Below are 25,706 nucleotides of genomic sequence, written 5' to 3'. Positions count from 1 at the left end.
ATCAATGGGTTCTATTTTCTGTGTTTAGCATGCATATATTTTACGGCCACAAAAACATGTGCAAATACATTCGTGTTTACATTGTGCTAAGGCGAGCATATTTATACATGTGTCTGTCTGAAGCCACCATTAGCAGAACTGTTCACACCATGTGTGTTTATATGATAGTCATAGTTATACTATTTCATTACCTAAAGTAACATTTTTGTGCTGAAAATTCCCACTAAAGATCTGTCTGTCTTCCTTCAAGCTTGCTGTCCACTATCTGCTCAGTTGATTGACAGGAGATGTGGAGAGATTACAAAAGAAGTGGGACAGGGAGATTAGTCATCCTAATTAGAGATGAGCGAACGTACTCGTCCGAGCTTGATAATCGTTCGAGTATTAGCGTGTTCGAGATGCTCGTTACTCGTGACGAGTACCACGCGATGTTCGAGTTACTTTCACTTTCATCTCTGAGACGTTAGCGCGCTTTTCTGGCCAATAGAAAGACAGGGAAGGCATTACAACTTCCCCCTGCGAGGTTCAAGCCCTATACCACCCCCCTGCAGTGAGTGGCTGGCGAGATCAGGTGTCACCCGAGTATATAAATCGGCCCCTCCCGCGGCTCGCCACAGATTTATTCTGACAGAGATCAGGGACAGTGCTGCTGGTGCCAGAGCTGCTATAGGGAGAGCATTAGGAGTATTTTAGGCTTCAAAAACCCCAACGGTCCTTCTTAGGGCCACATCTAACCGTGTGCAGTAGTGTTGAGGCTGCTTTTTGCAGTGTTGCACATTTTTTTTTTTTTGTATATCGGCCGTGCAGAGCATTGCGCCCTGCAGTAATTATACATAGTCCAGGGGCAGTAGTGGTGGTGAGGCAGGGACAGAAGACATATTTATTGAATATAGGCAGTGGGCCTTTCCAAAAACATTTGGGAAAAAAAAATCTATTTGGGCTGCCTGTGACTGTCCTCAGTGTACTGGGTCTGTGCTGGGTGTAGTTGGCCTCCTAATTCATACGCAGCCAGCTAAGTGTTACAGCAGGCTTGCGCAAAATTATTTCCTGGCTCTGTGTTGGCTGTTACATCACCGCTGTATTCCAGTCCACAGTGCAACAGTCTGCAGTTATTTTACATACTCCAGGGACAGTAGTGGTGAGGCAGGGACAGAAGACATATATTTATTGAATATAGGCAGTGGGCCTTTCCAAAAACATTTGGGAAAAAAAATCTATTTGGGCTGTCTGTGACTGTCCTCAGTGTACTGGGTCTGTGCTGGGTGTAGTTGTCCTCCTAATTCATACGCAGCCAGCTAAGTGTTACAGCAGGCTTGCGCAAAATTATTTCCTGGCTCTGCTGTGCGTTCGGTAAGCGAAGTGAACCTCCAACCACAGGCCAATAAGCGGCACATTTAATTACAGCGTTCTGTTTCTGCACTACTCGTAATACACCATGCTGAGGGGTAGGGGTAGGCCTAGAGGACATGGACGCGGGCGAGGACGCGGAGGCCCAAGTCAGGGTGTGGGCACAGGCCGAGCCAGTGCGGTGGCCAGGGGTAGAGGCAGGGCCAGACCGAATAATCCACCAACTGTTTCCCAAAGCGCCCCCTCGCGCCATGCCACCCTGCAGAGGTCAAGGTGCTCTACGGTGTGGCAGTTTTTCACAGAGACGCCTGACGACCGACGAACAGTGGTGTGCAACCTTTGTCGCGCCAAGATCAGCTGGGGAGCCACCACCACCAGCATGCGCAGGCATATGATGGCCAAGCACCCCACAAGGTGGGACGAAGGCCGTTCACCGCCTTCGGTTTGCACCACTGCCTCTCCCCCTGTGCCCCAACCTGCCACTGAGACCCAACCCCCCTCCGAGGACACAGGCACTACCATCTCCTGGCCTGCACCCACACCCTCACCTCCGCTGTCCTAGCCCCATCCAGCAATGTCTCTCAGCGTAGCGTCCAGACGTCGCTAGCGCCACTGTTTGAGCGCAAGCGCAAGTACGCCGCCACGCACCCGCACACTCAAGCGTTAAACGTGCACATTGCCAAATTGATCAGCCTGGAGATGCTGCCGTATAGGCTTGTGGAAACGGAGGCTTTCAAAAGCATGATGATGGCGGCGGCCCCGCGCTACTCGGTTCCCAGTTACCACTACTTTTCCCGATGTGCCATCCCAGCCCTGCACGACCACGTCTCCCGCAACATTGTACGCGCCCTCACCAACGCTGTTACTGCCAAGGTCCACTTAACAACGGACACGTGGACAAGCACAGGCGGGCAGGGCCACTATATCTCCCTGACGGCACATTGGGTAAATTTAGTGGAGGCTGGGACAGAGTCAGAGCCTGGGACCACTCACGTCCTACCCACCCCCAGAATTGCGGGCCCCAGCTCGGTGCTGGTATCTGCGGCGGTGTATGCTTCCTCCACTAAACCACCCTCCTCCTCCTCCTCCTACGCAACCTCTGTCTCGCAATCAAGATGTGTCAGCAGCAGCAGCACGTCGCCAGCAGTCGGTGTCGCACGGCGTGGCAGCACAGCGGTGGGCAAGCGTCAGCAGGCCGTGCTGAAACTACTCAGCTTAGGAGAGAAGAGGCACACGGCCCAAGAACTGCTGCAGGGTCTGACCGAGCAGACCGACCGCTGGCTTGCGCCGCTGAGCCTCCAACCGGGCATGGTCGTGTGTGACAACGGCCGTAACCTGGTGGCGGCTCTGCAGCTCGGCAGCCTCACGCACGTGCCATGCCTGGCCCATGTCTTTAATTTGGTGGTTCAGCGCTTTCTGAAAAGCTACCCACACTTGTCATACCTGCTCGGAAAGGTGCGCCGGGTCAGCGCACATTTCCGCAACTCCAAGACGGACACTGCCACCCTGCGGACCCTGCAACATCGGTTTAATCTGCCAGTGCACCGACTGCTGTGTGACGTGCCCACACGGTGGAACTCTACGCTCCACATGTTGGCCTGGCTCTATGAGCAGCGTAGAGCTATAGTGGAATACCAACTCCAACATGGGCGGCGTAGTGGGAGTCAGCCTCCTCAATTCTTTACAGAAGAGTGGGCCTGGTTGGCAGACATCTGCCAGGTCCTTGGAAACTTTGAGGAGTCTACCCAGATGCTGAACGGGGATGCTGCAATCATTAGCGTCACCATTCCTCTGCTATGCCTCTTGAGAAGTTCCCTGCAAAGCATAAAGGCAGATGCTTTGCACTCAGAAACGGAGGCATGGGAAGACAGTATGTCGCTGGATAGTCAGAGCACCCTCATGTCTATATCTCAGCGCGTTGAGGAGGAGGAGGAGGGGGAGGAGCATGAGGAGGAGGGGGAAGTGAGGACAGCCTTGTGTTGCGTACAGGTACCCTGGCAGACATGGCTGACTTCATGTTAGGATGCCTTTCTCGTGACCCTCGCGTTACACGCATTCTGGACACTACGGATTACTGGGTGTACACACTGCTCGACCCACAGTATAAGGAGAACCTTTCCACTCTCATTCCCGAAGAGGAAAGGGGTTCGAGAATGATGCTATACCACAGGACGCTGGTGGACAAACTGATGGTAAACTTCCCATCCGACAGCGCTAGTGGCAGAAGGTGCAGTTCCGAGGGCCAGGTAGCAGGGGAGGCGCAGAGATCAGGCAGCATGTACAGCGCAGGCAGGGGAACATTCTCCAAGGCCTTTGCCAGCTTTATGGCTCCCCAGCAAGACTGTGTCACCGCTCCCCAGTCAAGGCTGAGTTGGCGGGAGCACTGTAAAAGGATGGTGAGGGAGTACGTAGCCGATCGCACGACCGTCCTCGGTGATGCCTCTGCCCCCTACAACTACTGGGTGTCGAAGCTGGACATGTGGCCTGAACTCGCGCTGTATGCCCTGGAGGTGCTTGCTTGTCCTGCGGCTAGCGTCTTGTCAGAGAGGGTGTTTAGTGCGGCTGGGGGAATCATCACGGATAAGCGTACCCGCCTGTCAACCGACAGTGCCGACAGGCTTACACTCATCAAGATGAACAAAGCCTGGATTTCCCCAGACTTCTCTTCTTCACCAGCGGACAGCAGCGATACCTAAACAATACGTAGGCTGCACCCGCGGATGGAAGCATTGTTCTCTATCACCATCAAAAAACGTGGACCTTTTAGCTTCATCAATCTGTGTATAATATTCCTCCTCCTCCTCCTGCTCCTCCTCCTGAAACCTCACGTAATCACGCCGAACGGGCAATTTTTCTTAGGCCCACAAGGCTCAGTCATATAATTTTTGTAAACAATTTTTATACGTTTCAATGCTCATTAAAGCGTTGAAACTTGCACCTAAACCAATTTTTATTTTAACTGGGCTGCCTCCTGGCCTAGTTACCAATTAAGCCACATTAACCAAAGCGATTAATGGGTTTCACCTGCCCTTTTGGTGGGCATGGGCAATTTTTCTGAGGTACATTAGTACTGTTGGTACACCAATTTTTTGGGGCCCTCGCCTACAGTGTAATCCAATTAATTTTTTGCCCACCTGCATTACAGCTGACGTTACCTCAGCTGTGCTGGGCACTGCAATGGGATATATTTATGTACCGCCGGTGGGTTCCAGGGAGCCACCCATGCTGTCGGTCCACACGGAGTTGTAACTACATGTGTCCACTTCTAAAGAAACCCAGTCTGACTGGAGCATGCAGTGTGGGCCGAAGCCCACCTGCATTTAACATGACATTACCTCAGCTGTGATGGGCAATGCAATGGGATATATTTATGTACCGCCGGTGGCTTCCTGGCACCCACCCATGCTGTCGGTCCACAGGGACTTCACAGTAGAGAGTTGTACCTGCCTGTGTCTATGAATTAAAAAGCCCGGTCAGGTTGGGGCATGCAGTGTGGGCCGAAGCCCACCTGCATTTAATCGGACGTTACCTCAGCTGTGATGGGCACTGCAATGGGATACATTAATGTACAGCCGGTGGGTTCCAGGGAGCCACCCATGCTGTGGGTGCACACGGAATTCCCATTGCGGAGTTGTACCTGCCTGTGACTATTTATAAAAAAACGCGGTCTGACTGGGGCATGCAGACACCTTGACAGAATGAATAGTGTGTGGCACATAGGTTCCCCATTGCTATGCCCACGTGTGCAGCTCCTGATGGCGGTGGCACAGGATTATATTTCTCATTGCTTCCGTACAGCATTGTGGGCTATCGCCCCGCCCCTTTGAAAGAGGGTCGCTGCCTAGCCGTGCCAACCCTCTGCAGTGTGTGCCTGCGGTTCCTCCTCATGGCAGACGCACTTATAAATAGACATGAGTGTGGCATGGCATGAGGGCAGCTGAAGTCTGCGCAGGGACAATTTGGTGTGCGCTGTGGACACTGGGTCGTGCGGGGGGGGGGGGGGTTGGGCAGCATGTAACCCAGGAGAAGTGGCAGCGGAGTGTCATGCAGGCAGTGATTGTGCTTTGTTGGAGGTAGTGTGGTGCTTAGCTAAGGTATGCATTGCTAATGAGGGCTTTTCAGAAGTAAAAGTTGTTGGGGGGGGCCCACTCTTGCCGCTATTGTGGCTTAATAGTGGGACCTGGGAACTTGAGATGCAGCCCAACATGTAGCCCCTCGCCTGCCCTATCCGTTGCTGTGTCGTTCCCATCACTTTCTTGAATTGCCCCGATTTTCACAAATGGAAACCTTAGCGAGCATCGGCGATATACAAAAATGCTCGAGTCGCCCATTGACTTCAATGGGGTTCGTTACTCGAAGCGAACCCTCGAGCATCGCGATAATTTCGTCCCGAGTAACGAGCACCCGAGCATTTTGGTGCTCGCTCATCTCTAATCCTAATCATTGAAATGTATACAGAGCAGAGGGGAAGAGGGCAGGAGAGCTTCTCATAGACATAGCCTGTAAGCTAATATGTCAGTTTTTACTGTATTTTAGCTATAGAAATCTCATTTCTCCTGCTCACTTTTGCTTTACACTATGCTACAACTTGATTTTATGTCTGTGTGCTACAAACATTTAGAGAGCAGGATCCATAGTTCTCTGTGCCCCAGTATAAAGAACACAGCACAGTAGCCAGGCTCCTCTCCCTAGTCCTGTGAATATTTAGAATTAGATGTACTACCTGCAGAAGAGGAAAATACAAGATACAAATCCTATAATGGGCAGAGATAGTGTTATTCCTCATGTACACACACAACAGTTTATTCTGTATAGTTAAGTATGCTTTAAATAGGGAATACTACAGCATTAAAGGGGTAATTCAGGGAGAAAAAAATGTCAAACAGGCTTAGACTGATGGAATAACATAAAAAGCCACACTCACCTCATCTGATCCCCTGCTGCTTCTATTGCACTGGTGTTTTACTTCCAACTGCAGCAGCGGTGATATCCTGACAACAGGTGATGTGGCCACTACAGCAAATCCCCTGCCAAAGTGAGCTGGTGATTGACTTCAGTGATCATATGATTTAGGTGTCGGCGACCGGTGAGGAATCAGGAAATAAAGAAAATCACGTTTCACCCAAATCCCCATTTTGTTATGTTATTCCAACACTCTGAGCCTGTTTTAATTTTTCTACCTCTATATAACCCCTTTAAAGCTGTAAAACGTCGTAGTAGTGAAAGGAAAAAATAAGGGCAAAGTTTGCATTTAGCTATGAAGTTCTTCAAATGGACAAAACGGAATTAGAACACAGATATTTTTACCTCTACCCTATTTGAGACAATGCAGCCTTGACTATATTTTTGGATACGTCTGCTTTATTTCTGCTTGAAAGGGTGAAAGCTCCTTTGGTTCTAGTACAGCACTAGCCGCAGTCTATTATCCCTGTAACATATTACTGTAAAGTAAGTAAAAAAGGATTTGTTGTATAGCGACACCTAGTGACTAACTTTATATCTCTACACCCATATCTTTTCTAATGATTGTATTGGACGGCTACTTCTTTTCTGATCAATAAATGTCCTATTTGCTCCTCTAGATAGAAATCGGAACTGTGTTGCCTATTGTGAATAGACCCATCCTATCTCCGGAACCAGATCATGGTTCAGTAATTGAAGAAGGAGAGGAATCTACCTCTACAGAAGAGGAATCTACACCAAAGTTAATTGATGGATCTTCACCACAGGGGCCCTTGACTCCTGGAGTGCAAACTCCAGAAGCAAGTGGAGGTTTGGATCATTAGTATTCAGATACATGAGCTGAGCAAACAGATGTAATATAGTTTTCAAAGAACTAGTTCAGAATGACTTAGAAATGAATTAAAGCTATCTGCATTTGTGAATACTGCATGTTTAATATTTTAGATCTTTTATGTTTATATTGTTTTCAGTTTTTCTATTCTGCTTTTGTTTAATTTTGTTAACTTAATGTTTGGATGTTAATTTCAGGTCAATTACTAAACACGGATTTGCCTTAGCAATTTTAATGATCGACAGAATAGAATACTTCATGATCATGTGTTTTAGATGCTAGTTTTGAGCTGTGTTAAAAAATATGAATTATTGCAGTATTTATTTGTGATAACGTTGAAATTATATATTTTTTCTTATGGGTCAGCAGAACTGTAGTATGATGCCCTCAGGTCAATATAGCACAGTGAGAAACCTAGAGTATCATTGCAAAAATCAAAGCGTAACTGCCTTGTGGTTAATTTGATATGTCATTGCTACTCCACTGGGATAGTTGCAAGAAAAAGTAAGTGACCGCTTATTGCATGAATTTCTACATTGATTATTAGTAAAATGTGGTCTGATTGTTGTGTAAAGGTACTTTTACACTGGCAGATTGTCTGCCTAGAATGAGAACTGATCGATGTTTTTGCAAGTCGAGCAGAACTCGCTCAGCAACATTTGTTTGGAGCATTCATCACTACTAGAGATGAGCGAGTATATTTGCTAAGGCTAAGGCTCGAGCGAGTAGTGCCTTAGCCGAGTATCTGCCCGCTCGTCTCTAAAGATTTGGCTGCTGGAGCGGGTGACAGGTGAGTTGCGGCGGGGAGCGGGGGGGAGCAGGGGGGGAGAGAGGGAGAGAGAGATCTCCCCTCCGTTCCTCCCCACTCTCCCCCGCCACTCCCCACCCCCCGCCGGCCCCCAAATCTTTAGAGACGAGCGGGAGGATACTCGGCTAAGGCACTACTCGCTCATCTCTAATCACTACTATATGTATCCAAATGATCCTTAGTGTGATTGTTGGGGTTACTTACATTTCGATTGTTGTTAGCAACACATCATTGTTTACACAGTGCAATGTCCTGCAATCACCCAACAAAAGGCACCTTCGCAAAGACAAATGATCAAGTGAACGACTGTGCAAATGAACATTAATTGCCTATTATCTGTTCATATAAAAGGCCATTAAGTCACAATTATGGAGAAAGACAGTGTAACTAAACTAATAATACACAAACAGTTGTACAGTTCATGTGCTTTATTGGCCACATTGAGTAAACATCAGTGCAAAAAAAAATGTAAGTGAACCTCTGTGTAATGATGCTTCAAAATCGAATTATCAAAGGGTGTTTCAATTAAGGAGATGTGACTTTCACAGATGTTTATCTGTTAAATGGAGGAATACAAAGCCTGGTTGCTGACAAATCTGTTCTTCACCAGAGACATTGGTGAATGTGAATCAGGCATTGATGCAAACAACCTTTAGAAGATCTCAGAAAACATGTTATGGAAACACATAAAGCTGGAAGAGGCTATAAAAGCAATGCTAAAGATCTGTATGTACATTAATCCCTAGTTAGACAAATTATCTACTAATGGAAAAAATTCAGGATGGTTTCTACTATCCATAGGGGTGGTAGTCCTATTAAGTTGACTCCAAAAGCACAACCCTGAAAAAGATAAGAAAGAACCCAAGGGATACAGCAAGCGACTTACAGAGAACTTTACAAACTGTAGAAACCTCTATCCATGGGACAACAATTAGAGTGTGATTGTTCTCAGTAAGAGAAAGCAAGTAATCTTGTAGATATGATACCTTTTAATGGCTAACAAAAATATTTGATGTTACAGCAAGCTTTTGGGATATCGCCCCCTTCATCAGGCTAATGAATGAAATATATTCCAAGATCCTCCCCTTCTATGTTACAGGCAACATCCTAAAGTTAGGACCTTTATAATCAGGAGTGTATTACCCTCGGACACACAAAAAGGAACATATCCCTGTAATGTGAGGAATTGCAAGATTTGCTCACATATACTGACTGCGGACATGAGATCTCATCACCACTAAATTGGAGAGGAAAAGACGAAATTACCTGTGGCAAAACATTTTTGTGGTCACGGACATAGCATAGAGCAGATGAGAGTTATCATACTGAAGGGCAACTTCAATTCACAGCGTCACAGAAGAATTTGGGAGTATAAGTTTATGGCCATGTTTGACACCCTCAAGAATGGAATGAACCTCAGCCTGAGATTCTTGCATAAGTGGGGAATATGAAAGGTCTGAAGGAGGTCAAGATGGGTGTCCTCTTCCCAATCAGTTTTTGTTTTTCTTATAAAAATTCAGAAATGGATTGTAAGAATATTTCCATCCAATAGGTGGAGCTGCTGAGGTAGTATTTCCATCTTCTTCTATATTCTTCTATGTGCGTTAGAGATAAGAGACATCATAAAACTGTCACATTCCTCAGCTCAGTGGACTGATTTAGTATTTAGCTCCTTGCTCAGACTGTCTTGTTTTTTTTTTGTCTCAAATTTCTGTGTGTGAACATTTATTTAGATCAAGAGGCATGTCCACCCTACCCTCTGCATCTGTATGTTATAATTATGTGCCATCCAAACTAGTTTCATTCATTAGCCTGACAAAGAGGGCGATATCCCGAAAGCCTGCTGCAATATCATGTATTTTTGTTAGTCATTAAAAGGTATTATATCTACAAGATGACTTTGTTTCTCTCACTAAGAACAATCACACTTTACTCCACTGGCTAACATGGTATCAAACATTTTTTTTCATACCACAATTAGAAAAGCACTAATCAAGAATAGTGTTCATGGAAAGACATGAAGGAAGCCACAAGATATTGCTGCCTGTCTCAAGCTTGTTCAAGATCACCTGGATGTTTCATAATTCTTCAAAGAAAATGCTGTATGGACAAATGAGACAAAAGTGGAACTTTTTAGCACAAATGCACAGTGCTAGGTTTGGAGGACACCAAAGCCTCATCCTGTGAAGCATGATGAGGAGAATATCATTGTTTGCAGCCACTTTGTTGCCTCAGAGCCTCAGTACCATCATTGAGAGAACACAGCTCTTAGGTGTATCAAAACATTTATTAGGATAATGTAAGCACAGCAGTCCATGACCTCAAGCTTAAGAGATGTTGGGTGATGCAACAAGACTATGACCAAAAGCAAACAAGTAAATCCACTAAATTATGGTTGAAAAAATTATTTGTGTTTTAGAAAGTCAAAGCGCTGACCTTTAAGGGGCTGTTCAGATCTAAATGACTGACCTATCCTCAAGATAGGTCATTAATAGCTGATTGTCAGAGGTCCATCTGTCAGAGGTCCATTGTCTGTGGCAAGACATAAAAACCAGAGGCCACAGCTCCATACACACTGCAGTATCCTGGGATAGTATTGTAGGCACAGCTCCCATTCACTTCGATGGGAGCTGTGCTTACAACACCATGCTGGGCCACTGTAATGTGTACAGAAATGTCTACTTTTGGCTCTGTACATTGATACAGTGGTCTGGCAAGTAGCTGATTATCTGGTGTCCTGGGGAGCAGACTCCCTCACATCAATCAGCTATTCATAACATATCCTAAGGATAAGTTATGAACTATTTAGAGCTGGACAACCCCTTTAACCGTATCAAGATGCTGTGGTAGAATCCAAAGAGGGCTGTGCATGCAAGATATCCCAGAAATATTGATGACCTGAAATACATTTGCAGGCTGGAATAGTCCAAAACCCCTTTTCAATATTGTGCAAATCCCATTTGCAACTACAGGAAATGTTTTGGTGGAGGTGATTGCTGCTAAAGTATGCTCTACAGGTTATTAAATTTAAGAGTTCATTTACTTTTTCTACTTGCACTGTAGATGCTTACTCAAAGTGCTCATTAAGGCCTCCTGCACACAACAGGGTCGGATCCAGCCCCTGGGATCCCGCAGCAAGATCCGACCCTGTGCCCGGCCAGTGACCGTGCTTACCTGTCTGGTTTCTTCTTTCTCTGTACTGCGGAAGTGCCGTCTGTCACACCGCCACGCATGCGCAGTACGGAGAAAATTGCACCATCGCTAGGCGATGACGCGAATCCTGCGACCCTTCTGCAGTGCTCACTGCAGAAAGGCCACGGGATAGAAAACTGCGGTGCAGAAAATGCCCCACAGAATGAAGCATGCTGCGTTTTCCCTGCCACAAGCGGAAATTTCTGCTCATGTGAGGGAAGCAGCGGTTCTCCATAGAAGGCCATTAGCGGTATTTGCTGCGGAATCCGGGGTAAGCCGCCGGCCCTAGATTCCGCAAATCAAATCCAACTGTGTGCAGGAGCCTCAAGGGACAACTGTTTTTGTGTTATTAGTTTAGTTAAATTGTGTTTGTCTACAATTGTGGTTTAGATAACAATAAGATCACATTTTATTAGTAATCAACTCAGAAATCCACGTAATTCCAAAGGACTCATTTACTGTTTCTTGTAACTGTACAAGAGTAGCTCATTTTTATTACCAATGACACTGAATCTTCTATCTATAAGATAGCCTTAGGAAATTTAAAGATTTTACAACAGGAGCTTTCACTTAATTACAGCAAATTGATATCTGAGAGCCATCATTGCTGAAAGGTAAACCACCATAACTATATGAGTTCTGTTTGGCCAGACGAAATGTATAATAACTAAATTTATTATAATAGCTAAATTTAATAATAACCTTCCAATCTCATGTAAAATGTATCCTGCTTTCTCCAGTCAGTTCAGTCAATTCCAATATTTAAGGTTCAATCAAAAAGGCATCTCCCTTGACATAATGTATAATTCAAGCTGTTTTGTAGATATGCATTACCATCTGACCGTACACAAACTAGACGATGCATTAACCTTTTTATTTAATTACAGAAAACTCTCAATGCAAATAAAAATCTCTTTTTGGAGGAAGTACAATAGTGCTCTGAATCCACATCTAATGGATCAAAGAGGTTTTCTGGACAAATACTATTGATGAGATATTCTCAGGATAGGTCATCAATAGTTGATCCCGGCACTCGCCTTTCTTGCTGAAGAATGTTTTATTGCATTAAAGCAAAAATATATTCAGGATACATTTCGGCCCATGCAGCCTTTCATTTGACATAACAATCAATAAATTTACATAGAAGTAAACAGGCCACACAAGTCTGATATTGATGACATCAGCATCATGACCTTAGAAATAAATATAAACTTAGCAACACGTTTCCTACAGTCCTTCAAAAATGACATCGCAAAGAGCAAATCACATGGATACATATCTTGCGTCACATAGGATCATGTTCACATGCAGGGCTGGCGTTAGACAAAATGTGGCCCTGGGCAAAATTAGAAATGGGGCCCCAAATACTAAAGCATTGTACTAACAGCACAGTCACATTAAGGAAATTCGGGAGGCTGCAGTGGGGAGCTCTAGTACTTCCAGGGATGTTGCAAGGGTTTTACAAAAAATTTATTAATATACATTTCTAGTTATCAAATAATACTGCAATACCAAGACTAAATATCACCACCATACTGTGATTAAATATTACCTCCATATGGTTTTTTAACAAAACACACTGTATAATTACCAATATTTTCAATAATACTACCATGACCACTGCCAGTACCACTATATAGTATTATTATCAGAACATCAGGGGGCAGGGGGAGAGAAAAGCAAAGGGAAGAGGTGACATGAATTTTTGTTCATGGTATAACCCCCTTCCCATCAATCAGAAAATATATTTGCTCTCTGATTGTCACATACTGGGTTTTTCCCGGAAAAGGAATGAAATGATGAGAACTTGTTCATCTAATCACTCCTCTATATTGTTTATCCCCGCAGATTCTGCAGTCATTGCTTACCATGTCATCTAAATGATTTTACAGAGAAAAATATAAAAACTTTTCTTCTCTTACACAAGACTTTAAATATTGAAAAAATGAAAACAGCAAAAAGAATTATAACATGACTGTTAGGGCTCAGTCACACGGGCGCCGATCCGCCGGTGTTTCTGAACGATAAGACCGCTGCACTGCAGGTGCGGATGACTCTCTCCGCACCGGACGGTGAAAGAACACAAGGCCGGCAATGGAGCTGGTCATGCAGAGAGTTGGCCGCACGCAGTGCGGCCGTCTTATTGTGCAGAAACACCAGCGGATCAGTGCCCGTGTGACTAAGCCCTTAGGAGGTTAAAGGGGTATTCCCATCTTGGCTTTCCATAGCCAAGATGGCAAAACTAGCTTTTGGATCCCAGAAAGAGCCAAATACTTAGTGGAGTGCTGTTTGTGTAGCTCTAATCGAAGTAAATGGGAGCTACGAAAACAGTGTAGTATCATAGCATGCTACACTATTTCAATAACTCAGGGAGTTACGTGTTTTTTCAAGTTTCTGAAACAAATAGTCTTGTAGAGCTCCTTTAGGTTGCTTTCACAAGAGGAAGAATTATTCTACATTCCACACCCAAATCCATAGCTTATTCGCAGATCATGCACCAAAACTCAAGTCTTTTTATAGATTTTGATGCAAAATTGCAGAGTGATTTAACCCATTTCAATTCCACATCAAAATGTGCATGGAGCAGTGCAGCTTTTGGTGAATAATCTGGGTGCAGAATGTGAAATAACTCTGCTCATCTGAAAGTACCCTAAGAGAATACAAGGGTTGAGGGTCTCCAATATTGGGGGTCTATCCTTAGGAAAAGTCATCAATATCTGATTGGTGGGGATCCGCCAATTAGCTGTTTGGAGAGGCTATGGTGCTTGAGCAAGTGTCAGCATGGCCTTTCCACTGCATACTAGGCACAGTGCCGCACATTTTATAGCAGAGGTGCCTGGTATTGCAGCTCAATCCCATTCACTTGAATGGCACTGAGCTGCTCTCACGCCACCTGACAAATGAATGTGACATCACTGGTATGAGAAAAGACCACAGCTTCTTCAAACAGCTGATCAGCAGGGGTCACGAGTGGTGGATCCTAGCTGATCAGATATAGATGACCTATCCTAAGGATAGGTCATCAATATTAGAGTCACAAAACACTCCTTTAGTTTTGGCTGGAGAATGTTTGGGGGATGGGGTTTAGCATTCTTACTGCAAGTAGAGTAGTGAGAAGAGGCAAGTGCTGCAGCTACCATGTTTCCTTGAAAATAAGACCCTGGGTCTTATTTTCGGGGGTGTGGTGTCTTATAATCACTTAAGATTAAGAATGAACTTGCTGAGAACTCTTTTTATTCTAGGAAATTTTTGTGTTACAGTATATAGGGTTTAAATATAGGGTGAAAATGCTGAGCTCTGTGGGTTCCAGAAATTTGAGTGTTTGTCATGAAAGTTTAGCGCTGCCTTTACAATGTGCTATATTCAACAATTTACTTTATACCTGTCATTGTTTTTCAGGATTCTCAACTTGCATCCTCTGCGCATGCATTCGCAATACTGTTTACTGCGATGACCACAACCTAGATTCAGTTCCACCACTTCCTAGAGACACTACTCACGTCTACCTACGTTTCAATAAGATAAGGAAGATAAACAAAAATGATTTTTCATACTTAAGTATGTATATTTAATAAACATAATAACACTGTGTAATGCACTTTTTGTTCCCAGGTTGTAATCCTTAGTTTCCAATGTCTTATACATAGATGTGTAGATAATATCTATCAGTAGTTTTAAACTTTGCAGCAGAAAGATGATTTATTTGAAAAATTCCTATCTAATCTACAGTGTTTCCCCGAAAATAAGACAGTGTCTTATATTTATTTTAGACACAAAATATGTGCTGGGGCTTATTTTCAGAGGATGTCTTATTTTGAATTGGATGAGCAGCGGTGAGCAATGGCTGTGGCTCAGCTAATTAAAAAATCCTTCCCCCACACAGCGATGGCTATGATTGGCTAAGTGGCTCAGCCAATCACAGCCATCGCTCAAAGAACCAATTACAGCCATCGCTTCCTGGAGGCGGAATTTTTTTAATCCTGTCACCAGAAAGTGATGTTCTATGAGCTCTGAGGACTACGGGAACTGTGCAGACCTCCGGAGAGCAGCGGGAGGGACCTGGACGAGCCTTCTAGGTAATGTATTCCTTTTTTTTTTAATGTAGTATAGCTAAGGCTTACTATCGGGGTAGGGTTTACTTTTGGGGAAACACGGTTTATATGCTTCTGCTGACCACTCCTGCTGCTTACATCAAAGTGCTGAACAGGCATGTTCAGCAGTAGGCCAGTGGGGCAACATGCAAGGGAACTCTACATTGCTATGTGCTGGGTATTTGTGGAATGCATTGCCTTTGCATTACAACTAGAGATGAGCGAACGTACTTGGTAAGGGCGATTTCGCAATCGAGCACCGCGATTTTAGAGTACTTCACTACTCGGGTGAAAAGTACTCGGGTGCGCTGTGGGTGAGCGGGGGGTTGCAGCGGGGAGTGGGGGGGAGAGGGAGAGAGAGAGGGCTCCCCCCTGTTCCCCGCTGCTACCCCCCACTCCCCTCTGCAACCCCCCGCCCCACAGCGCACCCGAGTACTTTTCACCCGAGTAGTGAAGTACTCGAAAATCGCAGTGCTCGATTGCGAAATCACCCTTACTGAGTACGTTCGCTCATCTCTAATTACAACCATCATTCATAATTCCACTACATGTTTTTAAGCCACACTCTTTTTTATAAAGCCATGTCCCTTTTGCAGGAAGCCATGCTTCTCTTTTCAAACCCAAACCCCTTTTGTGGATTCTTCAAAAAGTGGTCAAACGTCTCGAAAGCACATTATAAATGTGGTCCAAAGCATGTAAGACAGTCCTTTGACTGGCACATTTTCAATAGTAAATCTACCCCAGTGTCTTAAGCTGCTCACTTTTGTAAACTTCTAGCACATTCATGCAAAGGTCATTTAATGAGTAACTGCACTTTTTAAATCTTCTGACATGACAAAGCAGCACGTCAAAAGTTTTGATCAGTTGGGGTCTGGCTGCTGAGACTCCTGCTCATCGCTCAAATGAAGGGGCTGCAGCACTCTTCAGAGCGCTGTGCACCTTCACATATTTTTGCTGCTTATCATCTCCTCTTGGCAGCTGAAGACAGATGCATAGACTTCTAAAGACATCTGACAAGACGAGCAGACAGGTAGTGAAGACATTCAAATTTCCCCCATTATTACCAATTAACTATATTAAGTTTGTTACATTTCATCATTGGGCTTGGGCTATATGTTATATGTGTAATTTCTAATTCTGAAACTTTGTGCACAAGTTACTTTGCTTTTTATTTCAGAAATGCATTTGAGTATTTTTTTTCTTTCAGACAACTTACAGAAGATTGATCTCACATCAAATATAATATCAGAAATTGATGAAGATGCATTTAGGAGCTTGCTACACCTTAATGAGCTCTCACTTTTGGATAACAGGATAAGACAGCTTCCAGAACTGCCAAACTCTCTGAATTTCCTTGATGTTAGCAAGAATAGACTTGGACGCAAAGGAATTAAACAAGAGGCATTCAAAGTATGTAGATAAAGTCAATTAAGATAAAGCTAGATTAATTCTACAATTTGAGGTGATTGTTTAGTGTATATATGCACTGAACGAGCAGTGCATAAGGAACAACTGGTGCATGACATCTTGTGATCAGTAACGCAGTACCAAATGATGGCTGCATCATGATAATGTGCTGACTTCTCCTCCATGCAGCAGAAAGCAACATTTCACAGTCATGGGTAAACATGGTGATTTGAGTGACTTTGACAGCAAGCAGATTGTTAGTGGACAGAGCTGTGGTGCCAGAATTTCTGAGTCGCACTTGTTGGCCATTCCTGAACCACAGTAGTAGGAGTGAACCAAGACTAGTTGAGCTATGGATAGACAACTGACAGAAGATCACATAGCGGCAGGCCATGTGTGGTTGATCCTAGAGGCGAGTGTTGGGCAGCACGTGTGGTATCTCAGCAACAACGTACCACCGTGGACCAACTGACCCAACAGTACAACAGTGCGGAAGTTAGACTAATTTACATAACAACTATGCAGCTTATAACTTATATCAACTGGGGTTCAATAGCTGAAGACTGACAAGGGTGCTTCTGATGACCCCATGTCATCTCCAGCAATGCCATATATGGACCCAGGAAAGATGTCAATGGATCTTGGACATATGGCAGAAGATCATCTGGAGTGACGAGTCCCATTTCTTACTGAACTATATGGACGACTGGGTCTGCATCTGGCATAAACAGCATGAAGTCATCTTCCATGGGTATACCGTTTGGGATTCAACAGACCAGTAGTGTCATGACTGGAGAGCATTTTCCTGGCATGGCCTAGGACCATTGGCCATCATACTATAATCCTGGAATGGTGAATGCTGACTTTCAGCATTCATATCTTCAGGAAGTCATCCCAAACCACAGTGTCATCTTTCAACAGGACAACGATCCATGCCATCAAGCTCAGCTCATAGTGGAGTGATTGGAGGAACATGGCAATACATTCTCCACACTGCCTTGGCCCCCAAAGTAACTGGATATTAGCCCCATTGAACATGTTTGGAATATGCTGGAAAGGGCTGTGATATCTTCTCCCACTTATCTGCAAAATAGGCACTAACTGACGGAACTGCTGCAGTGGCATGGGTCAAGTTGAGTATGGAGGATGCTCGCTACCTTGTGGAATCTATTTCCCAACGTCTGAAAGCTGGGATCACCCAAAAAGGTGGACCAACCCATTATTGAGTAGGTGTACCTAATGCAGTGATCGTTCAGTGTATATCGTGGATGTATACCAATAGAGTGTCTCTTTAGACCTTTGTATATTAAAATCTACAAATGGTTTTGAAAAGTAGCTATGAATTTGGTATTCTATTCCTCACACAGACCATATAACCAACATTCTGTAAAAGTGGAAACCTATATTTTAATATTGAAACCAGCACTGAGAGTCATAGAGATTCACCAATTATACCCCTCTTTCAATTCTGAGTTTGTGCTAAACTCTGGGTGTGCAGGGTAGTCTTGGAAGAGTAGAGCAACACACCAAAAGCATCTACAGCGCTACTGAAATTAAAAACTTCTCAGAATTATGGTTCTGTGCATTCATCATATATTTAGTGCAAAGGATGGGATTAGACTCCATGCTGGGAGATCAGAAATCCCTTTACCAAAGATTCACATAAAAAGGTCTCACACACGGAGCCAGATTTACTATTGAAAATGTTACCCTTTTCTGGTCCAAATTGCCACATATACTATATGATCTACACATTTTCGAACACTTTTTTGCTGTGTTCAACAAGGCACCATTCCTTTGTGGAAAAAGTGCATGGTCAAAATGCAACACTATGCTCTAAAACTTGCTCCAAAAGGGCATGATTTAGACCAGTGTTCCCCAACTCCAGTCCTCAGGGACCGCCAACTGGTCATGTTTTCAGGATTTCCTCAGTCTTGCACAGGTGATGTAATTATTGTTGGTGCCTCAGACATTGCCACAGGTGTTCTTACCATAGGATATCCTGAAGACATGACCTGTTGGTGGTACCTGAGGACTGGAGTTGGGGACCCGTGATTTAGACAATATCAAGATATCTCAAAAAGTTTTCCCTTTAGAAATGAGTGATTTCTCTTTCCTATTCTAGAGCTATAGTCAATTATTGGCTAAACAATTTATGGTTCACAACCACTTTATACTCCACATTTCTTATTATTTTGCTTATATATTCGGATAATTAAGTCAATATTCAAATTATAGATATCTTGCATTTAAGAACGTCATTTCTTTTCATTTTCAGGACCTAATCGATCTTCATATTTTGTACTTGAATGACAACAGCTTAGACCATATTCCATTACCTCTTCCTGATAACTTGCAGGCTCTTCACCTTCAGGTAACCAATCAAATTTACATAATATTCACTAATTTTATTTATTTGAAGAAGCAGCAGCAAAATGTAGACATTCATAGATCATGTAGGACACTAGAGATGACTAATCACTGGAAATTAACATGCATATCTAATTAAGGCTGAAATCACACATGCATTTTGATGCTTTTTCTTAGGGTCCAGTTACACACAAAGATGATCGCTCTAAAGATGGCTTTTGAGTGATCATTTTGCATAAACTACTACTTGGTACTAAGGCCTATTAGTACCAATTAGTAGCGTGTGAGCAGCTGCGAGCTGTATTCAGAGAACAGACCACCAGTTCGCTGAATACACTCCATTTGCTCTGCCACAGGGCTGACAGCTAAGACAATGTAATTAGCTTTTTTCAGTGCTCCCTGGACAGAACACAGCGTGCAGTCCTGCTTATCAGCTCTTTTGCTGAACAACGGATTTCATGCCGAACTGAAAATCATCATTCGGCAGAAAAGTAAAAGATGGCCATCTTTTGAGCGATACTCATTGTGTGTAAAAGGGCCTTAAAAAACAAATTCACTGAGGCAGAGGGAACTCTACTATATAAGCCCAAATTATAGACAAAGTGCCCTAAAATCAAGTTTATTAAATATTAGATTAAAAATTCTGGGCCATAAACTAATAAGACACATAGACAGAAAAAACACACAGTATGTATCTCACACAGGAGCCCAATCAATACTAGTGGGATAATGCCTATAGTGAGTAACTAGGCACGCTAGATAACCAGGGTACCGATTTGCCGAGAATCAACCAGTATGATATATACGTAGGTGTCAAACGATGTGGTTGTGACTTATAATACTGGACCCTGTGGTATTAGGTCACAAGTCAACTGTATGGTAATAGCTCATGATACTGGACCCTCTGGCAATCACTCACTGATGTGTGTGCATCTACCCTCAATAGATAATTCGGGGATAAAACATTTCGTACCCCTTAATCCAATCTAGCCCAACCGCCAAAATCATGCATATTTCAATGGCTTATCCTCTCAATCGAGGGCCCATCTAGACTAGTCAATATATTTAAGTACTGCTTCAGGTCGGCAACGGCAGAAAGAATTAGCCTGATGAAAAATCTCTAGTTATAGACCACTGCTTCCGGAAGGATCCCGTCAGAGTGTGCTCAAAATACACACGAGAAGTTAACAGGGTTCAATGCATTTCAGTTGGACTTTTAACTCTTCAGGAACTGGCAGCGTAATAAGACTGTAAGTCACTTGTTTGGGACTGGCTATCTATTTCCACTGATAGCTTATAGAAAAATAAGTATCAGACATATTATAACTCATCAAGAAAGTAGAGCTATATTTCTTATCCCACAGCTATAGTACTCCCAATGTGGCAGTAGCTTCAAGTATACCCGAAATCACTACTTTACTTATGGATCTGGACTCAAGTAGCTGTGTACTTTTTACACTTGTATTCATGCACGTAAAAAACAATTGATTTCTATTGGGCCACTTACATTTGTGCATTCAATTTTGGTGCTTAATACTATGGTTATTTAACATACACAGCAAATATGCATCTATATGCATCTATCCTAGGACCAACTTGTTCCCCAGAGCTTTCAGGTATTTTTTTATTATCCCCCAGCAAGCCGGGTACTTGTTTTACCGACCTCGGAAAGATGAGTCAACCTTGAGCTGGCTACCTAAACCAAGTGGGGATTGAACTTGCAACATCTTAAGCAAGAGCTTAGGACTGCATTCTGCTGCCTTAACACTCAGCAGCACATGAAGCCCCTACATATTTTATGTGAAAAATATACATGTATTATGTGGGGCACATATGCTTGTGTGAGTGAACCCTTATGTTTTCAATCGCTAGGATAGTACAGTGCATTACCTATGTAGTGCATTCTACTAAGCCTATGACTGCAGCTTGTTAGACTGCGGGGGTCGAATAGGTACCCTGGAGTTACATGGCAGATATGGAGAACTTTGTCAGGATTACGGCTTTCATGGCGAACCATTGGTAACTTGCAATCACACTGCAGGGTGCCAATGGGTGACAGAAGGAGCCCCCTGCCCCTGTTATCTGTGTACATGCTGCAGCAGCTATTCATTGTGGCATGTAAGGTGTTAAACTGGCAGGATCTGAGGTTTAGCTCCATCTAGCAGTTAGAGCAGGAGCCTGGCTGTCAGTAGTCAGCCAAACCATTGCTTTAAAAAGATGTATGTGCAGGTTTAAAGCCCATAAGTAAGGTAAGTAAAAAGGCGTGTTGGCTGTCACTAAGGGGATAAAGATGATCTGTCGCATTTTTTAAGCGCTGAGGAGGGAACTGGGAATGTGGGTGAGGGTAACCATTTTAACAGAATTGATTTTTCCTATCCAGTATCCAGGTATTAACGACTTTGCTGGCCTGTAAAAATTAAGGTGTCTAATTCCATTTTATTACTGTATATGGAAGATAATGATCCCTGGTTTGAAAATTAAAATGCCCAATGCACACGGGCGTATTTGCATTGCGGAATCCGGAGCGGGCAAATACTGCCCATACACATGCTATGGAAAATCGTTTTTCCCTGTCCATGAGCGGAACTCAATTGCGATTTTCCGCTTGCCGAAGGAAAATCTCAGCATGTTCTATTTTGGTGCGGATTCCGCATTGATCACTTGCTTTGAAGTCAATGGAAGCCTCCCGATCCACGGCCCGACAGTAGCTGTCACTGCGGCATATCCGCAAGACAGATCCGGAAGGGGATGCAGGGGTCACCGGCCGGGCGCCAGGTCGGATTCCGCTATGGGATCCCACATGCGGAATCCGACCCGGCCATGTGCATTCGGCCTTACACATTTCTGTGTACACCAAGGCATATTGCAGTATAGGATTTCTAACTAAGTGGCATTAATCGAGAGGCCAGAAGTGTGCCAAATCGATCTAGTAAGTCCATATGATTAGGAAGGAATGTGTGGGGTTTAGTAAGGGTGAGTACAACAAACAGGTTTTATATATATATATATATATATATATATATATATATATATATATATATATATATATATATATATATATCTTTTTGGCAGGAATTAATGGGGTATTGCAGAGGTGAAGTCACATGCAATGTTACCCATACCCCCCAAACTATGCCCCTCCTTTACTTTGGCCAGTATTTGTGGTGAAAGAGGTGGTAACCTTAATTACAATAGATCGCGGCGTTTTCATAGTGACAGATTCCCTTTAAGAATCTGCACTTCAGGTTAGTTTTCATTTTGAAATTTTTTTTTAGAGCATGTGGATGAGATTTCTTATAATCTCAAAGATTTGCCTTCTTTATATTTTGCTGCGGTTTTTCCCATATTCCCTGGAAAAATCTGTAGCATTTCCATCCCATGTGAATTTACCCTAATGGATTAACTTTTTGTCCTATATTGAAGCTAAATTATTATGAGATTTTACCTCTTTCCATATTATTTTAGGATAACAACATTCAAGAAATGCATGAAGATACCTTCTGTAAAATGAAAGATTTGTCATATGCCAGAAGAACTCTTGAAGACATTCGACTAGATGGAAATCCCATTAACCTGAGCAGAACACCACAGGCCTACCTCTGTCTACCTCGTATACCAGTTGGCAGGCTTGTTTAAGTCAGCGGCCACACAGTAACTCCATAAATCACCCACAAATAAGATATTTACATGGCTTTATAAAACACATATAATACTATGTAACTTCAAATGACAATTTGTACTATGTTTTCCTTAAATAAAATGCAATCATAAAAGGAATTTGAAATATGCTAAAAACTGGAAAATAATATGCACAAGAATGTACATAAAGTAAAAGTACTCTCTTCTAACTAATTAACTGAAATACGTAATCGTGAATTTGTGTATTGTTTGGTATATGCTACCTAAATTCTAGCTAAATTACTTCACTTTAAGTGAAGTAAATGTGAAACGTGTTAGAGCTGGACTAAACATGTACATAAGGGTTGTGATATGTTATTGTGCCTTGATACGGCTCTCTTTGTCCCAATATAATTATGCTTGCCTTCTTTAAAAAAAAAAATCACTTTATGGAGACAATGGGCTTATATACTATTCAAGATACAACAATTTTTTTTGTGCAAATTACGCCATAAAACTATCTTACATGCTTTGCGCCACATTTGCTATGTGGTTTTAGACACTTTTGTGCAGTTTTTCCAACTTGTACGAAAAAGGGCGTGCCCTAAATTGCCCAAGTATTGTGGAGTAAACTAATCCGGCTAATACGTTATACAACTAATTGGTCAGGGATAATGGAGCAAATGATCCCCGTACAGCTAGTCATAAGGGCTTGTCAACACGAGCGTGATTTTAGCGCATGAAAAGATAGCAGCTAACTGCAGGAAAAATGGCGTGAATGGGCGATTTCCAGCTATCAATTCCCTAGCCTAATTAGCAGTGACATTGCCCATTGACACGTGTTTGCAGGAAAAATGCGCTGCTGTTCGGAATTCCCTCGGTTGGTAGAAATCCTCCTAATGACTTCTAATGTCTAAACTACAGGCACCTGTCTTCTTTTCCAAGTGTGGTTCACAGCTAAACTCAATCCTCTTCCCTTTTTGTCCAGCTCCCATATGAGTTTATGGAGACTCCTGCGCTTCGCGCACCAAAGAAAGGTCAGGTCTTATCTTTTCTCCCAACACGGACCTTGGATACGGGCATGGTAGCCATGTATGTCCTATCTTTTGAAGGTGCACGTTTTTTGCGCGTCTACAATTCCTTCATCTGAACGTTTCCATAGGAAGCAATTGGTTCTAATAGATGCAATCTTTTCATGTCACTACTCTAAAATCACGCTTGTGTGAACCAGGTCTCAGCCAGAATAGACTCGTGGGATACGGATTTTTCTTCACCTACAAACGGTTTTATCCTACGTGAGGTTACCTAGAGTCTAGCTAAATGATCTTATGTTAGTTCAGGTAGTTTAAGGCACAAAGTCTCTGCTGCCTATTTACGCTCTTCATCAGCACACTGGCCAATTAATATTTGGTTATCTATAGTCCCTTGTGTCTGATAGCAGTTGGGGGAACATTTGCTCCATTATCCCTGACCATTGTAGTTGTATAGTGTATTTATGTATTGTTCGTCCTTGTTTTTATCTTTTAAAAGTTATTTTTTAGGGCCGTCCCTAGTGAACTTGTTCTATACTCTGACATCCCTTAACAACTAATAGGTAGTCTAAACGTAGACTAGGCAGTCTTACAATTGGACAGCTTTATCATTCAGCACAGCTACTGGAATAAATCTGGCACATTTTAAGACTGTCTTGTCTAAATAGTTTGCACTGTCTAACTTTTCGACAGTTTTAGTTAATAAGCAGCAGTGTGTGCAGCACCCTGCTCTAACATATAGTCTCTTCTCCCTACCTTTTTTCCCTTGAACGCTTAACAATGAAATCCATAGTGCACCCACACTAGTCGGAATGCCATCTCTAAAGTGCCTCTTCAGTTATGTGGTTGGCCATGACACCATAAGTGGTTCAGCGATTGCAGCAGGGCCCAACGTTTATCCTTGTTGCCTGCACAGTCGCAGGAACGTTCATTATCTGTTTAATCTATGCTGTTGTGCAGAATGCAAGGACAACTGTGACAGAGAAATCTCTTTATGTGAAACCAGAGGTATAATAGAGGCCCACTTCTTGGTAGCCCTATTATAGCTCTATACAAAGACAAAGGCATAATACTGCTTTGTGTGAGCCCACAGCACAATCTTTATGATACCCAATATCTTCCAAAATAATCATTTACTGGACCTTCTAGTAGCAGGGGGTTGCATCTATTGTATCATGCACATATTAAATTATTGTACGCCTTTGCTGCCACCTCCTGGCCATTCCCCATGCAGACTTCCACATGTTTGTGTTAACTCATACATTTTCTTCCTTCTATTAAACAGTTTTCATTGTATTTGATGGTTATATGGTTTTCAACCTAAATTGTAAAATATTTTTTCATTAATGCTTAACCCGGAAGCCAGTGTAAGTATAATATTCTGTACAATATAGAGGTATATATCAAATATATGAGTGTATTCTGTGTATGCACTTCTGCAAAGTCTGTCAGTATCACTAGTAGATGTATGGATTTATTTATGTTTGTTTTTAATTTTTTAAGTAAAAGGTAAAAGTTAAAGTGCGATTTTACAACATACACTACATTGTAATGGTGGGAAGGTTTGTAACTGAACCTCTTGCAGAACATATGCTGACAGGTTTAATAGTGTGATGTTTGCTGCATATTTTCACTATTGTGTTGCAAGTTTATCATTGCTCTACCTTTGCAGCCACTATAGCTCCTTAGAGCTCCTTGGCCATAGTGAAATCCTCCGGTCAATAAAGACTTTCAAAATGAAAAACATATTTACTCAGCATATGTAGCATTGATGAAACAATATCTAAATACCACCTATTCAGGACTAGAATGCTTTTGACCAGCCTCTCCTAGACAGGCCTTCTATTAAAACTGTGACCATTTAATTTTTTTTGATGGTACAATATCTTCTAAGCTGCTGTTCTGAATAACCCGTAACACCTCCTCCCTTTGCAATCAGATCAGCCACTTCTAGTCTCCAACATTGCTACAAAGGACTTCCAAAATATTGTAGGTGGAACAGAAAAGGCAACTATTTGCATATGGTCATACACCTGAGGCTCTCCCTC

General features: G+C 43.0%; 1 protein-coding gene across 1 annotated transcript in view; it reads left to right on the top strand.

Annotated features, from left to right (window-relative positions):
* Positions 1 to 25,404, top strand: part of EPYC (epiphycan) — a 56,423-nt gene extending 31,019 nt beyond the window's left edge. The window contains exons 3-7 of the mRNA XM_066591508.1: positions 6,930 to 7,119; positions 14,541 to 14,699; positions 16,440 to 16,642; positions 18,918 to 19,013; positions 22,475 to 25,404. Coding sequence (XP_066447605.1) covers positions 6,930 to 7,119; positions 14,541 to 14,699; positions 16,440 to 16,642; positions 18,918 to 19,013; positions 22,475 to 22,645 — 819 coding nt within the window. The 3' untranslated portion in view covers positions 22,646 to 25,404. The remainder of the gene's footprint in view (positions 1 to 6,929; positions 7,120 to 14,540; positions 14,700 to 16,439; positions 16,643 to 18,917; positions 19,014 to 22,474) is intronic.
* Positions 25,405 to 25,706: the final 302 nt, after the last annotated feature.

The sequence above is a fragment of the Eleutherodactylus coqui genome, chromosome 2, assembly GCF_035609145.1.
Source record: "Eleutherodactylus coqui strain aEleCoq1 chromosome 2, aEleCoq1.hap1, whole genome shotgun sequence".
Taxonomy (NCBI): domain Eukaryota; kingdom Metazoa; phylum Chordata; class Amphibia; order Anura; family Eleutherodactylidae; genus Eleutherodactylus; species Eleutherodactylus coqui.
Note: the sequence above shows the minus strand (reverse complement) of the source record. Positions and strands in the feature narration are given on the sequence as shown.